This window comes from Spermophilus citellus (genome assembly GCF_964194105.1).
Source record: "Spermophilus citellus genome assembly, chromosome: 6".
In the NCBI taxonomy this organism is placed as follows: domain Eukaryota; kingdom Metazoa; phylum Chordata; class Mammalia; order Rodentia; family Sciuridae; genus Spermophilus; species Spermophilus citellus.
Window position 1 is genome coordinate 15,645,469 of NC_138187.1, and position 16,810 is coordinate 15,662,278.

Genomic DNA, 16,810 nt, shown 5'->3' on the forward strand with positions numbered 1-16,810 from the left:
TTCCTTCTCTTCCTCCTCCTCCTTCTCCTCCTCCTCTTCCTTCTCTTCCTCCTCCTCCTCCTCCTCTTTTTCTTCCTCCTCCCATCTCTCCATTCAGAAAGCACTCACCTCCCAGTCTTCTGAGGTCCCCCTTGGTCATGACTGGATCTGTCTTCTTCTGGTACTACATGGGAACTGGGATTTTGAGGTACTGGTAGGAAGTCAGGAATGTTTGTCACAAATCTCAGTCATGTGGTGTGACGTTGGGCCTTGGTTTCCCTGGCCACAAAATCCAAGGCTTTGCTGCCTTCAGCTCTCTCTGTGGGAGGGAGCAACTCCTCTGGAAGTTCCTGAGGTTCTGAAAGAGCTAGGTCCACCAGGAACCCTGAGGATCTCTGATTTCCACCTGGAGTTCTCCTCCCTCCTTAGGGGTCTGATAACCTGTGTGTCTTGAGACAGTTCTAGAATGTTCTTTCTTCTGTTCTTCTCCACAGGTGGACCACTTGTGGGCCTGCATGGCTCCGTAGAGGATGAAGCCCAACCCCACAGGCTCCTCCCCAGAGACCTGCAAAGCTGCAGGCCAGGGCGAGAAGACCTGCCCTGTCTGCCAGGCCAGGGGAGGGGTCTCAGGTCCAGGGCCTGGCGTAGGGTCTGGTTCAGGGCTTGGAGCAGGACCCAGTGCTGTTGTAGGGCCTGGACCAGGGCCTGGTGTGGTTCTAGGGCCTGGGCCAAGAGCTGGTGCTGCTCAAGGGCCCAGTGTGGTTCCAGGGCCTGGGCCGGGAGCTGGTGCTATTCTGAGACCTGGCCCAGGAACTGGGTCAGGACCTGGGCCAGGAACTTCACCGTCACCAGGGACTGGGCCCCGACGGGGGTCAACAACCCCAGCACCAGCACCGCAGCCGAAGACTCAGTCCAAACCCACTCCGGCGCCCAGGCAGAAGGTTCTGGTGACAGGAGGAGGAGGCTACCTGGGCTTTAGCCTGGGTTCCAGCCTGGCTAAGAGTGGCACTTCTGTCATCCTGCTTGATCTACGCAGACCCCAGTGGGAACTGCCCCCAAGGACTGAGTTCATCCAGGTGCAAGGACGGGGTTCTCGGGGGACCTGTGATGGTGGTGGTGGGAACAGTGCCTGTTGTGAAACCAGGGTTGGGTTTGAGGTCCCAGGCCCTGGAGCCAGACCGTCTGAACTCCTGCTCCACCTCTTACCTCCCAGCTGGGCAGCGGTGGTCACAAGGCTCCACATCCCTGAACCTTGGTGTCCTCATCAACAGAAAGGGGACAATAATAATATCTATTTCACAAGGGTCTCAGGGGGTTGATGAGATAGTGCATGAGAAATGCCCAGCGCAGCCCCTGGGACCCTGATGAATGGGGACCAGAGATAAAGAGGGTGAACTGTGGAGTCAGGTAGTAAACCCTGCTCCACAGTCTTTCCTGACCCTGAAGATGCTTGGCCGGGGCTGGGCCAGGGGTGGGCTCTGGGACCTGGAAATATGCAATTATTTCAGATGGCCTTAGACTTGAACCTCCTACCCCTACTCCTTCTTCTCTGTTTTAGGCTGATGTCCGAGATGAGGAAGCCCTGCACCGTGCCTTGGAAGGGGTGGACTGTGTCTTCCACGTGGCCTCCTATGGAATGTCTGGTGCTGAGAGGGTGAGGCCCTGTCATTCATACCTGCGGTTAGACAGAGTGGGATTCCAGTCTTGCTCTGCCCTCCAGACCCACTGGTGCCCATGTATGCCTGTAGCCTGTCACCTCCTCCAGGAAGGATTTGGGTATTCCCAGCCTGCATTCTACATCCACCACACCGAATACTAGTTCTGCCACTTTCTAGCTATATGACCTGGAGGAAGTTAACCTCTCTGAGCCTCTCTTTGCTCACCTGGAAAGTGAGGACATTACTACTACTTATGTTACAACCCATGTGACAGTATCTACCAAAACATACATACACCCTTTAATCAGAAATTATACTTATTTGTATATTGATGATATTGCTTTTAATAACAAAATGCTGGAGATAACCTAAATGCCCATCTGTTGGGGACTATTTCAATAAACAGTCTTCGGGCTGCGGTTGTAGTGCAGTGGTAGAGCACTTGCCTAGCACATGTGAGGCACTGGCTTTGATTCTCAGCACCGCATTTAAATAAATAAAATTTATTTATTTATGTCCATTGACAACTAAGAAATTTTTTTTAAATATTTATTTTTTATTTTTCGGTGGACACAACATTTTTATCTTATTTGTATGTGGTGCTGAGGATCAAACCCAATGCCTCACCAATGCCAGGCGAGCACGCTACTGCTTGAGCCACATCCCCAGCCTGTGAAATATTTTTTTAAAAATATCTATATAAATAAATAAATAAACTGTTTTGAATTCACACAGTGAAATTCCACACAGCCATTAGGAAAAAAATGAGATGATTCAGAATGTGTTCATAACAGAACAATCTCCAAGGTGTAAAACAGTGTTTGATATCTTGTTGGCTTTTAAAAAAAAATGCTAGGATAAATGTTTATTTAAAGGCACAGGCATATATGCTGATATTTAAACAAAGATTGTAAACATACACAAAATTATTAATAACAGTTACCTCTGGAGAGGGAAAAGGAAGACTTGGAATCAGGAATGGGAGAAAACTTCCTCTTCATTATACTGCTTGAAGTATCTTTGTTGCTTTTTTTTTTTAAGAGCTGGGATGGAACTCAGAGCCTCACACATAATAGGCAATTCCACTGAGCCACACCCCCAGCACTATTTGAATTTTTTGAGGGGACTGAGGGGACCTGGGGATTGAACTCAAGGGCACTTGGCCACTGAGCCCCAGCCCCATTTTGTATTTTATTTAGAGACAGGGTCTCAAACTGAGTTGCTTTAGTGCCTCACTGTTGCTGGGGCTGGCTTTGAACTTGTGATCCTCCTGCCTCAGCCTCCTGCATCACTGGGATTACAGGAGTACACCACCGTGCCCAGCTAAGAAGAAAAATAGTCTTGAAATAAATCTGGAACCCACCTCTTGATGGTTTTATAAGGATTAAATGAGATTGAGGATTGTAGAGCGCTTGCCCTGTCCCTGGGGCCTAGGGAGCTGCTATGCAGAGTTTGTTCTGGGTGTTTCCACCCCAGTGTAACTACGATGGACAGTATTCCTATGTCATTTTACAGAGAAGGAAACTGAGACTTTGGAAGCACAAAAAGAATCCAGCATATTTTGAGTCACTCTTCTGTGGCCAGCCCTGTGCCAGCCACCACCCCCTGCCAAGGGTCTTACTTAATCCCAGTGACCACTAAAGGGTCAACCCTCACTTTACAGATGAGAGAGCTGAGGGCCGAATGGGGACAGAACCTCACCCTTGCCATCGGGGAGGTGGTGCAGATCTGGGCACCCACACCCCCGTGGGCCTCCCAGGACCCCTGCCCACAGTGGTGGGGTGCCCACCGGACTTTCTGCTGCCCCTCTCCCCTGCTTGACCCTAAGGGCAGCCTCTGGCCTCAGGGACAAGACAGGGGACAGTACCATGACTTCCCACCCCTGTCTTGTCTTTTAGCTGCAAAAAGAACAGATTGAATCTATAAATGTTGGAGGCACCAAACTAGTGATCGATGGTAGGCTGTGTACCAACTGTGTTCTCCTTCTCTCCCACCCCTGCCACAGGCCCAGCTGTGGGGGACAGGGTCAGAGGACAGAGGCATGACCCTCCCGGCCTGGCCCTGCCTGCCCAGCGAGGGCCTGTGGGTAGCACGTCCTTCCTGTGTGCAGACCTTTCGGGGACCTGCATGGGAATTGTCAGTGTGGCAGGGAACGTGGGGGCGGGGGAGGACCGTGAGACAAGTTGCTGAATCCCCTAATGGAAGACCCACACCTGAGCCCTTGGGGCCCGTCCTGCACCTTGACTTTCTCTCTCATTCTGGAGTGTCTTTTTTTTCTCTGTCCCCACTGAGTGAGACTTTCATCTGACCTGTCCCTGGCAGGGTGGCTCAGGGGCCAAAGCCACCCTGGAAGGAAGTGGGCCTGGCCCCCAAGGGGCCCATGGAGCCAGGCTTCAACCCACCCCAAGTTGGGGGAAACCTTCCCTCTTGAGCTGCTCTGGATTATGGGAGGGTCTGGGGGTCGGGGTGTGTGTTGAAGACCGGGAAGAGACCAGAGGATTGGATTTGCCTGTGGGCGCGCTCATACTCAGCCCTGGATGGGCACGTGTCAATCACTGCAGTCTGTGTCCGCCGGAGGGTTCCGAGGCTCATCTACACCAGCACCGTCAACGTGGCATTCGGCGGGAAACCCATAGAGCAGGGCCATGAGGACTCGGTGCCATACTTCCCCCTGGACCAGGTACTAACCTCCAGAAGGGGAGGGTGGGACCAGGGTGAGGCCCAGCAGGAAGGGATACCCAAAACTGGGGGGCACAGGCCTGATCCGATTTTAGTTTGTCAAGTTGAAGGGGTTGTGAAAGTCCTCTGGCCTTGAGCCCCAGCTCCTTTCAACCTGTGTGACCCTGAGCAAGTGGCTTCACCACTCTGAACCTCTGTTTCTTCATCTGACAAATGATTACCAGGGGGTCATGGAAGGCAGGAAATGAGATAATGAGTGTGAAAACATCATGGGAACACTAAAGGGTAACATAAGTAACTCCTCCAATGAGTGACCAGCACCTGTGAGTGGCACAGGGCAGACATAGGGAGCTGGCAGGAGCCTCCCTGAGTCAAGGTGCCCTGGTTGTCTTACTACCTTGCATCCAGTGCACTTCTGTTCCTGTGACTCTGGAAGGAGAGCCCTGTCCTCCCACCCAGAGGGAGAGAGAGGCAGTGGGGCTCAGGGTTGGCCATCTCCCAGATCCACACCTTCCCATCTGAAAGGCAAGGTGTAGCCTTGGGCTGGGCCAGGCTGGCCGGGCATTGCCAGTAGCGTTGCTGACCCCCATCTTGTGGCTCTGTTCTCCTTGTCCCCCGGCAGCACATAGACCACTACTCCCGAACCAAAGCCATCGCCGACCAGTTGACCCTCATGGCCAACGGGACTCCTCTCCCAGGTGAGCACCGGGGCCTTCTCTGAAATGCCCACGTGATTGTGGCTTCTAGCTGACATGTGTCTGGACCTGCCTTCCTTCCAAGGGACAGTCCCCAGGGACTCGGCTTTTCATCATTCAGAGCATCCTGAGCACCTGCTATGTTTCACCTGCAGCAAGGCAGTCTCAAAAGAGTCTGGTCCAGCCTCTGCCCATCTGGTGGGGAAGAGGCTGGGGCTCACCCAAGGTTGAAGTCTCTTTCTTGTCTCACAGGAGTGGATCCAGGTGTGGGGATCCTCTTTAGATAAAAGGGTACAACAAATTAAATATAGAATAAGCTGAGCCCTGTGGAAGGGTGGTGCAAACGAAGAACCTGAAAGTCTAACCTTCAATAGCTTTCCAGAAAAATCTGCCTCTGCTACCTCATTGCATTCTCTCTTCTGGTTATAGAGAAATAATAACAGAATGTGAACAGTCCACATTTACTGAGTGCTTACTACACACCAGGTCCTCTATTGCATGCTAATCTTATCTGCAAAAAGCTCTGAAAGCTTTCTGAAATTCAGAAACAGAAGAGAATCAGATGGCTTGGTTTCCCTTTATGATCAAAATCATCTAAACTTGGGAGCCAAGCCGGTGTAGAGAGCAAGGGATATTTGAAATCATTAGTTCTAGTTTAGAGGTGAGAAAACCGAGACCGAATAACTGGCTTAACTCAAGGTCACTCCATTGTGAAGTTGTTGAGGTGGAATTTGAACCTCAGGGGAGTCTCTGCCAGAGCCTGGGGTTTAACCACTGTACTGCACATGAGGCACAGAAGAGCAGGTCTCTAAAGCCCGGGGAACGTTTTTCTAAAATGTTCCCCAGCCCCTGATACCCTGGGCCAGCCAGGCGTCCACCTCTGATCCCAGTGGAAACATCCAGTGGTCTAACCCCTTGTGGTTGAATTCTCTTCTCTACCTGGGGCCTCCCCACTCCAACCACAGCCTGCATGCCAGACACCTAATCCTCCGGCTGAGAATAATTTATATGCATCCACAGCTTTCCATGGTCAGGAGAGTCATGGATACCCTGGGCCCGGCCCCTCTGTGACGTGGCTGCCCAGTGCCCCACTGGCCACTGTCAGATGCAACCTGACCTCCCTCCACCATGCCCCGGGGACCCAGAGTTTAAACTTAGCTGCAGGTTGTTTACAGGGCAGCTCACCTGACACCTGCCTTCCAGGAGTCCAGCCATATTCACCCCAGATGATTTCCACTTCCTACTACCCAAGCTGGTCGCTGGGACTGTCCCTCTAAATTGGCACAGAGGACCCTGTGCCATTGACATTGATGCTGAGTCTGAGATCTAGTTCCCAGCTCAGCATCAATGCAGTTGTGTCCTCCTGTCTCTGGGCAGGTTAGTGTCCTATGGCTACCACAAATTTGGTCTCTTTAAACAACAGAAATTTCTTCTGGACTCATCTGGAGGCCAAGATCTTGAAATCAAGGTGTGAGCTGGGCCACCTCCCTCTGAAGGCTCTAGGGGAGAATCCTTCCATGTCTCCTCCAGTTTCTTGTGGTCCTGGGCATTCTGTGGTTTGTGGCTGCTGAATTCCTGCCCAGGTTGGACATGGTGGCACACACCTGTAATTCCAGCAACTCAGGAGCCTGAGACAGGAGGATCGATCGCAAGTTCAAGGCCAGCCTCAGCACCTTAGTGAGGCCCAAGGCAACTTAGTGAGAACCTGTCTCAAAAAAAATAAATAAAAGAAATTAAAAGGGCTGGGTTATAGGTTAGTGGTAAAGCACCCCTGGATTCAATGGCTAGTATCAAAAAGGAAATTTTAGTTACAACAATAACTTTGAATAAACCTCACAAAACATTTTTTTAAAAGGGGGAAAAATCCAACTCCAGCTCTGCCTTTGTCTTTACCTGCTTCCTCTTCTCTGGGCCTCTCTCTCTCTCTCTCTCTCTCTCTCTCTCTCTCTCTCTCTCTCTCTCTCTCCTCTCTCTCTTTTTAATTTATGTGGTACTGAGGATCAAACCCAGGGCCTTGTGTATGCAAGGCAAGCGCTCTACCACTGAGCTACAACCCCAGCCCCTCTGAGGATCTCTTATAAGGACTTTTGTCATTGAATTTAGGGCCCAGCTACATAATACAGGATGATCTAAAGCTCCAGATTACAACTACAAAGACCTTCTTTCCAAATAGGGTCACATCTGCAGGTTCTGTAATATGGATGTCTTTTTTTTTGGGGGAGCCACAATTTCACCTGCCATTCTGGGCCTCATTGTCAAGTGAGGACGTTGGGGGATGTAGCAGTAGGGTGTTGAGTTGATGCAGAAACGCCAGCCCTGGCTCACGTGTGGAGAAAGGGAACTTAGGTTGGAAGAATGTGGCAAAGCTTCTAGAAAATAGATTTCCAGAAAAATGGCCAAAAGATCTCGGAAAGGACAGAGTTGGGGCAGTTCAAGGACCTGGGTGGCAGGAACTGATGACTAGTCTCTTTAGGGTGGGCCTTCTAGGATTTGGGTCTTGGTAACAATGATGCTCAGTATTGCTTTTTAGGTGAAAGAGTCCCATGGCTACCATCTAAATGGCTAGCCCCCAAGACCTTGCAGAGAGAGTCTCCCCACAGGAGGGTGGGCTGCCAGTGGTAGAGGGTGGTCTACACCAGAGAAGGCCCAGGAGGTGTAAACAGCACGGAGCTTCCCTTCCCTGATGGGATGCTCCTCCCCAATCTCCTGACCACCCACCCCTGTGTCCTAGGAGGGGGTATTCTTCGGACCTGTGTGCTGCGGCCCCCAGGGATCTACGGCCCTGAAGAGCAGAGGCACCTACCCCGAGTGGCGGTATGTTACCCCAGACTTCCAGGACCCCAGGCAGAGGGAGCCAGGTTGATGAGCAACAGTGACGGGGCCTCCCTGTCCGTGGTCACCATATTGAGCTGAAGGCAGAGGGTCCGGAGCCTAGGACCCTCAGATGCCCATGACCCCAGCAGTTCATGGGCCCCTCAGCCTTACCAGGAGCAGAGCTGTCACGTATGCCAGACAGGCCGAGGCGTGGGTTGGGAAGACAGAGGGGAGCCTATTGCCCCCGCTCACACATGGGTCCCCGAGGGCTGGGTGGGTCATCTCACACTAGCAAGCAAGGGTCTTGCTACAGAAAACCTTCTCTGGAAAAGGCTAGGTACGGGGCATAGAGCCACAAGGTCCTGTCCTCCCATAGCTCACAGCCTGGTTAGAGCGACACATACCATGTTTACAGCTTCAGCCTGGTGAGCGCTGGGCACAGGGACATGAAAAGACGAGCCTGGCGAGGGGTCCTGGAGGGCTTCCTTGAGGGATTAATGGGAGGAGTGGGGTGGCAGGGAGAAGGTAGACCAGGTAGAGGAGGCAGCTCAGACACACACCGAGAGAAGAGAAAGGTCCTGGCCAACGTGGGAAGCACCAAGAGGTTCCTGTGGCTGAGTCTCATCTGGGAGTGGAAGGCCCTGGGGGGAACGGGGGCCACCGGAGGTGACTGCTGCAGTCTGCAGTTTTAGAACACGCCTCCACGGGAGCCTTAGGTCTGTTTTCTGTTTCTTAAGTTGACCAGGTTCTTGGGGGATGTGAGGTCAACCCCAGTGACTCCTTCCCGCCTCCCTTCAGTTATTCATTCAACAAATATTTGTTGAATTCCTACTATGTGCTCCGGAGGCTCTAGATTTTGAGACAGATCAGTGAACAAAGCAGAGGACTCCCACGCTGTGGGCTTCTGTTCTCACACAGGAGGCGGATGATAAGCCATAGTCATTAGTAGGAGGCAAAGTCGCCGGGGCCTGACCAGGAAGGGCTTCTTGGCCATCTGTCAGGACACCAGCTTTCAGTGACAAGCTGGACACCCAGGGATGATTCCAGCCAGGAGAGACATGGTCTGCCTTGGGAATGGGCCCCCCACTGTGTGGGATCAGCTGAGGGTCAGGAAGCTGTGGTCAGTGTCCAGGTGGGAGATGAAGGCAGCAGTCAGGGTCACAAGTGGCCGGAATCTGGGTAAATCCTAAGAGCAGGGCCACCTGGACTTGCCGATGGGTCAGAGGTGCGGTGTGACAGAAGGCGGGGACATCAAAGGTGGTGCCAGGGTGGCATGTCCCCAGCTGAGTGGCGTTGGCAGTGCAAAGGGCTTGGCCTGGAGCCAGACAGTTGGGACCGTGGGTGGGCATCAGAGGGAATGTAAAGTCACCCCAGACTGAGTCCCTGTGTTTACTGACCCCTCACCCTGTGCCAGGGCCACATCAAGAGGAGGCTGTTGATGTTCCGATTTGGGGACCGCAGGACACGGATGAACTGGGTCCACGTCCGCAATCTGGTGCAGGCTCACGTGCTGGCAGCAGAGGCCCTCTCAGCGGCCAAGGGCTATGTGGCCGTGAGTCTCTGATGTCCCACAGGCTGCAGTCAGGGGTTCCCCAGGGTTGTTGGGTCCTCAGAGGGCATTATTACCTCTTCACAAAGATCCTATGAGGCTGGCATTGATTCCAAAATGACAACCACCCAATGCATAGCATTTTGCAAATATTGTCACATTGGGTCTTCATAGCAGCTCAAGAGGGAGATTTCATTAGTTTCTCCGTGTTTCTCAGGTAAAGTAAGGTACAGAGAGGTTAGGTGACTACATTGGGATCCCACAGTATGGTGGCCCCAGAATTCACAGGCAGTGGCTCAGGTCTGTCCCTGGGCCTGGGGGGCTGCTCAAGATAATGAGGGGATTAGAGCAGCTGCTGAGAGCCATTGGAAAGGGTGGGGTCAGCAGATAGGCAGATGCCTGACTGTCCTCCTCCCTGTGTCCCCCTCAGAGTGGGCAGGCCTACTACATCAATGACGGGGAAAGCGTCAACCTCTTTGAGTGGATGGCACCCCTGGTAGGTATCAAGCACCACCCGATCCTGGAGTAGGTACCTGCAATCCTGTCGTCTCTCCCTGTCAACTCTCCTGCTTCCAAAAAATCAGATTTCATGTTACAAACCAGCTCTGGCAACATGGTCCCCTGCGCGAGATGGGAACTGGCTGCAGCTGAGCTGTGGCTGCCCCTGGGTAAGGCCATGTATTTACCCAACTTGTCACAGCTCCTTCCTGACTTGCCTCCTGATTCACGATGGCTTCGAGCCCTGTGGAGTTTTATATTTTGTGGTGCTGGGGATGAAACAAAAGCAGGGGCCTTGCACAGGCTAGGCAAGTGCTCTGCTGCTGAGCCACACCCACAGCCCTTTTTAATATTTTATTTAGAGACAGGGTCTCACTAAATTGCTTAGGGCCTCACTAAGTTGCTGAAGCTGGCCTTGAACTTGTGATCTTCCAGCTTCTGTGATTACAGACGTGTGCCACTGGGCCTAGCTCATTCCATTTTATTGCCAAAATACTGCATCTGTGGCTAGACCGAATGCTGTTTTGGCCCTTCATCAGTTGATAGAGATTTGGGTTCCTCCACTTTTGAGCTGTTATGAATAGAACAAAGAACATTTGTATGCATTTTTGTTATGTTTTGTTATGTTTTCATGCATACCTAGGAATGGATCTGCCAGGTTATATGGAAACTCTGTTTAGCCTTTTGTAGAGGAACTGCCAGATGGGTTTCCAAAGGGGCCACATTATTTTCCATCTCTCCAACAGCATAAGAGGGCTCCAATTTCTCTGCATCCCACTCGCCTTGTTTTGGTCTCTCTGACTTGGAGAGTTGTTACACAATTCATCCATGGCCAGCCAGGATGGCTGTCCTGGAGATTTCATTAGATTTTAGTAGATCCTTCAGAACTGTCCTGCCATCTTCCACACATTTGCTGGGTCTTCCCCCCACCACCACCCCAACTTTAACAGATAAATCGATTCTAGAAAAATCAATTTTACTTCAGTACCTGGGAGTGTCTTCAGGTGTGGGCAGATGTAAATAATAATTAAATAATGTGAATGAGCCCAGGTTCAAACTCATCCCATGCATTCAACTCATGCCATGAGTCGCCCAGACCAAGGAGAGATTTCATTTCAAGACTGGTGCAGGCATGGGGCTGGCTGTGGGTTGGTGGGGTCTTCTGCGGGCCCCAGGGTAGGAGGAGCAGGTGGACAACCTATCTCATCTCAGGCCATGTTCCCTTGCAGTTTGAGAAGCTGGGGTACCACCAGCCATGGATCCAGTTGCCTACTTCCTGGGTTTACCTGGCAGGTAAGGAGAGGAGAGTGTATGAAGGCCTCCATGTGCCAGGTGCACGTGCGAGTGCTTTACCTTATTTGAAATTCAGGACCAGGACTAAGATAAGGGAATGTGGTGTGGTATCAAGGGCCCAAAACTTAAAGAGGCCGTGCAGGTGAGCCAAGCCCTACCCTGCCCTTGAACATGTGGGCTCCATAGGCACCTCACTTCCCTTATCATGGGCCTGGGCCTGTTTACACCCTAACCCACTTGCAAGGCCTAGGCACGGCTGGCTCCCTACAGCCCATGCTGGGGAGACATGCCAGACAAGGGGAGAGGGAGCCCTGGAGTTGCCCTCTCCCCAAGGTCACCTTGAAGTTGGGGTTGCTTTGGGACACATGGAACTTCCTTTTGACCCTAGATTCTCCTGCTTATCCTGAAGGTCAGCCCCTGCTCCCACGCCCCTCTCCACAGTGTCCTGGCTTCTGTGCCCTTTGCTGGCCTCTTTCCATCTGGAATATAGAGCAGACATCGGGCACGGAGTGATCAGCCCAAGGGGACAGGTAGCCCTCAAGTCACAAATGGCTGTGTTCCTGACCCACCTTTTGTGGAATCTGCTATATTTTAAATGCACCACATTTGCAAACGCACCCTCCTGGGCACACCCACGCACAGGATGACTTCTCATGTGCAGTGTTGCCACAGTGATTGACACTGCTGACCGCCCCCCTGGGACTCTGAACAGAAAAATACTCCAGGCAAACCTTAGACCAGTGATGTCAGGATCAGCGGGAAGCGGGTGGGAGGGAAGTGGCAGTATTTCTTTTTTTGTGTTTGTGCCAGGGATTGAACCCAGGGATGCTCAACCCAGAGCCACATCCCCAGCCCATAGCAGTACTTCTTAAAGTGGCCCACTGCACTGCTCTCAAGAGAATAGGAGAGGAATTCTAGAGAGGACTTCGAGTTGGCTCACATTTACCTAAAACCTCTTTTTTTTCCAAATTTTTTTAAGTTGTAGATGGACACAATATCTTTATTTATTTATTTTTAAGTGATGCTGAGGATCAAACTCAGTGCCCCAACTGTGCGAGGTGAGCGCTCTACCACTGCGCCCCAGCCCCAAACCTCTGTCCTTAATATTACTGCCATAGCAGGTTTACTTGTGACTTGGTCCCCAGCCACAAAGGTACCCCAGCATGTGCTGCTAATTGAAAGGAATCCAATGACTTTTGCAAAAGGGACCCTGAGCAAAGCAAATAATTTCCCCCATTGATAGGTCTCTGAGGGCCTCCTGAAGTTTGCACTGATGGAGGCCCTTGTCCCTGGCCCCTCTCCCCACAGCCACCATGATGGAGTTCCTGCACCTGATCCTTCGGCCCATCTGCAGTGTCCCCCCTCTGCTCACTCGCAGTGAGGTAAGTGGGCTGCTAACAGGGAAGCTATGGCCCTTGAACCTCCTCTTCCCCCCACCCCCACACATCCTCACTGCCGCCTCATCCTGGACAGCACAGCTGGATACTTGGCTAAGGTCTCAGAACCTTCTGTTTAGTCCCAGGTTTAGTCCAGGACCTTTATAATCATCCCAGTCACAGCTTTGTTTGTGCCCTCCTGGTGCAAGCCAGTCCTGCATGCCTTATTTCACTCATACGCAACTTAGCTTTCCAGACAGACTGGAGGAGCCCAAAAGCAAGCTCCGTGACATTCAGGCTTTTGAACACCACCAACCCCATCATCAACTCTCAATACATGTGCACAGGCACACATCCACATGCACACACACACAAAAGACCTGGTGGGTCCAGCCTCAGTTCATGCTTACTGGATAATAAGTATAGACCTACTGTGTACAGAATACTTATAGTAATGATGATGCAGGTCGTTTGGTTTTGTGCTACTAGAGATTGAACCCAAGGTACTCTACCCCTGAGCTACACCCCCAGCCCTTTTTATTTATTTTAAGATAGGGCCTTGCTAAGTGGCCAAGGCTGAGCTAGAACTTGTGATCCTCCCACTTCTACCTCCCTGAATTTCTGGGATTACAGGCGAGTGTCACAGCACCCAACAAAGATACAGTTTTATATTTGCTTGGCACATATAGCTTAAAAGAGAGGCTATTTTAATTCAGATTGCAAACAGTAGCACAACAGCTGGTGTTTGGGGTTATTTGCAAAAACCCTTCAGTCCACCGTCCCCTTTGATGTTCTCTGATGCCCTGCTACATTAGGAAAGGCAAATGGTTATGCTCGCTACTCATAAGACAGTGAGCATCAATAGAGAAATTAGTGGCTTGCCCAAGGTCACACCCTACTGGAATTGACTGGACTTCAGGTCTAGAGCTTTCTGACCCAAGAGTTGAGAGGAGAGAGTTACCTACCTATAATTTCTCCTTTGAACCCTCCAGACCAGCAGAGAGAATGATAGTGACCATCTATTGAGTGATGGTGAGAATGCTAGGCCCAGTCCCTTAATGCCATTTCATTTTCACTGCTATGGTCAGTTGTAGATTCTGTTATGTCCATTTGCAGAGGAGGAAATGAGACACATAGTGAAATAACCTGCCCATGCTCACTCAAATAATATCACTGGGATTCGAACCCAGACCTAAATAACTCCAGGCTTAATTGCTAGCTTGCCAAGTGCATCAGGAACCACACCTGGTAGTGCAAAAGAGCTGCCAAGGTGCTACTGGATTGTGGTCAGGCAAAAACTTGGCCCCACTCCCTCCTGTCTAAATGGTAGATTTCCTTGTTCAGCTCAGGAGCAGAAGATCTCAGTTAGCTGGGGAAGTTTTTCAGCTGTGGTTTAGGCACCCTCTGCTGGCTAGTCTGTGACATACCAATCAGCTTTCCAGTTTGATTTACAGCTTTTCATTTATCATTTATTGAGCACCTACTGTGTGCCAGGTACCTGATGAGCAATGGAAGCAAGAAGATGGTCCTTACCCCCAGAGATCTCACAGTCTAAAAAGGAAGACATCCTTATTATAAACCAGGCAACTCCACACACTGTGATGACAGCTATCCAGAGAAATGATGAGGAATGCCGAGTATGCAAAAGGGACACCTAAGCCAGCTCTGAGGAAGTCAGGAATGAGGTCACATTTAAGCCTGATCTCTGAGAATATTGTGTGCCAGGGCCTGTGTTAGTTCACAGCTATATCTCTATATAATAGGTAGTCAATAAATATGTTTGGAATATTAACTCAGCTAAAAATACGCTTACATCTGCACTCCCCAAATCCCTGAACTAACTGGTGCCCAAAAGAACAAGAGCTGGCCTCTCTCCCTGTTCCACGGAAGTGTCCAAGACCAGGGGCTTGACCCCAGAGACGATTGCAAGTGCCATGGGAGAATCAAGCAACTGGTGGACCCTTCCCCAATGTCCAGCTGAGAAACAAGAGAGGAAGAAATGAGACAGGTGAGAGGGCATCTCCAAACTAGTATGGCAGGGAAGAACATGGGCTAGATAGAATGCAGCTCTCCTGTGTGACCCTGGGCAAGTCATTTAAGCCCTCTGATCTTCAATTTTCAAATATGCCCAGAGGAGATGGTACCATCTTAGAAGAGTAAATAAAATAAGGCATATCAAGGTTTGGGTCAGGGCAAGCACAAGGTATGTTTCATGATACCTGTCATTATTACTCTTGAAGACTGTGGGCCCCAGTGGCAGGAAAAATGCAGATCAGACCTGAGAGAGTGATCACTTGTGCATAACTGAATTCCTGTCTTAGGAAGACACAGCTAATTAGCTGGGAGGGATTGAAGCCTGCAACTGAGGCCTCCTGCTCCACAGTTTCTTGAAGAAGTATTGTGTGTAGGGGGCGGTGCTGGGGATCAAACCCAGGGCCTTGTGCATGGCAGGCAAGCACTCTACCAACTGTAGCTATATCCCCAGCTCCTTGGAGAAGTTTTTCTGGCCACAGGCAGGGCATTCGGCTTCTGCCAAGAATGCATCAAGGATCTCCTGAGGTTCAGCACGGTGCTAGGCCGGGAAGGGAAGTGCAGAGGTGGGACATTTGCTTCTTAGGAACCAGGAATTAAATAGGGTGCCAATTCAGCTGGGCTCAAGGAAGAAATGCGGAAAAGGTATCCTGGAGGTGGCGCCCTCTAAGAAAATGGAGGCATCAGAGAGAAAGGAATCCCTGCCCATTGGGACACTGCAGAAGCAAGACGCAGCAGCCGGGTCCTTTAAAACCTCTGTGTGATGGAGGCGCAATGCCTAAGTTCTCTTTTCCCTCTCCACAAACAATAAGGTCGAGGATGCTCGCCCTGACCACTAGCCCGGCCCTTGGCTGTCCCGCCTCTCCCGCAGGTGCTCAGCGTGGCAGTGACGCACACCTTCCAGATCGCCAAGGCCCGTGCTCAGTTGGGCTACTCTCCCGACAAGTTCAGCTTCGCCGACGCGGTGGAGCGATACGTGCAGTCCACCACCCGGCAGCCCAGCGGCTCCACATCGCAGACGCTCCTGCGGCTGCTGCTCGGGCTGCTGCTTCTCCTGGGCCTGCTCGGCCTCGCCCTGCATTTCCTAGGCCTGCAGCCCGTGCAGGCGGCGGGGAGGCGCCTCTGACCTCTCGCCACTCTGGAGCGCCTGCTCAGTTCTGTCTGCCGGGTTCTCGGTGCTAGTACCCTCCCCTCCTGGCCCTGGGGATTTGGACCGGCCTCTGCGTTCTAACCCCGCCCCTTGGTCCTAGCCACGCCCCCATCAGCATTCCGGGTTGTACTCGCCCCGCCCTCCGTGTTTGGGCACGCCCCCGCTCGGCCGCCCGCGCCCTAGCCACGCCCTTGATCCGCCCTCTGCGCCCTGGCCCCGCCTCTAGCTCCTCCCCCCCGGCCTGGCCCAGTTTCTGAGAGTCCCAGCCTCAGCCTGCTGGGTCTTCCAGGCCTTCCCGGCCTTCCCACGCCGGCCCAGTCCCGGCCCGCCCCCCTGGACACTTCCCTGCTCTGGCTCTGCCCACTTTCTGGCCTCACCCCTTCGTTTGAGCCCATCCTCTGGTTTCTCCTTCTGGGACTGGATTGGCTCCCTCCTCCTGTGTCCATTCCTTCCCTGTTGTAATGCGGCCCTGGCCCCGCCCACTCCCTCTGGCTCCACCCCCTTTCAGCCCCGCCTCCCAGACAAGGGTCTGAGGGCCAGTACCCCTGGGTGGCGTCTGTGGAGTTTGCGTTTCCTGCAGCCTTTTCCCGGAATAGCGGATCGTCCACCCCTCTCGGGCTTCTTTGGGCATCTTCATCGATATCGTTTCGGAATCTTGGGTTAAACCCATTTTAGTAACTTTGCGTTTGATCCCCCCCATTCAAAAGTCGTGGTTCTCCCATTCACACAACCGAGCTGGAGCTTGGAGGGACCTAGAGACCCAGGCAGGCTTCTTTCTGCCCAGCCCAACTTGGCTTCTGGGGGTTCCCGGTTTATGCTTCTGGAGATGATTCAGCATGGTAAACACAAGTTTCCATTCCAGATCGGGCAGGATAAAAGAAACTTTGTCAAGTATTGGATGTGTCCAAAAAGTACCAATATAGTTATAATGGGGAAAGCAGGGTTTAATTGGTCATATTTTACGACTTATTATTGTCCCTATTTGTTAATGAGGGGTAGTGGTGATTGATCACTGTCATCTTTAAAGGTTAAGACCACAGAATTTATTAATCCAACCCTGCTCCCCATAGAAATTGCACCTCTTATCA

At 51.8% G+C, this 16,810-nt stretch overlaps 1 protein-coding gene across 1 annotated transcript; it reads left to right on the forward strand.

The window, feature by feature from the left end:
* Window positions 1-509: 509 nt before the first annotated feature.
* On the forward strand, window positions 510-16,104 carry SDR42E2 (short chain dehydrogenase/reductase family 42E, member 2; the record flags this gene model as incomplete). Its single annotated transcript, XM_081300063.1, has 12 exons — window positions 510-609; window positions 832-1,055; window positions 1,538-1,633; window positions 3,536-3,593; window positions 4,199-4,317; window positions 4,939-5,014; window positions 7,743-7,825; window positions 9,240-9,377; window positions 9,805-9,870; window positions 11,102-11,165; window positions 12,474-12,547; window positions 15,444-16,104. The coding sequence occupies 12 exons, from the start codon at window positions 510-512 to the stop codon at window positions 15,696-15,698; spliced, it is 1,353 nt and encodes a 450-aa protein (XP_081156189.1). The 3' UTR covers window positions 15,699-16,104.
* Between the last annotated feature and the right edge of the window lie 706 nt (window positions 16,105-16,810).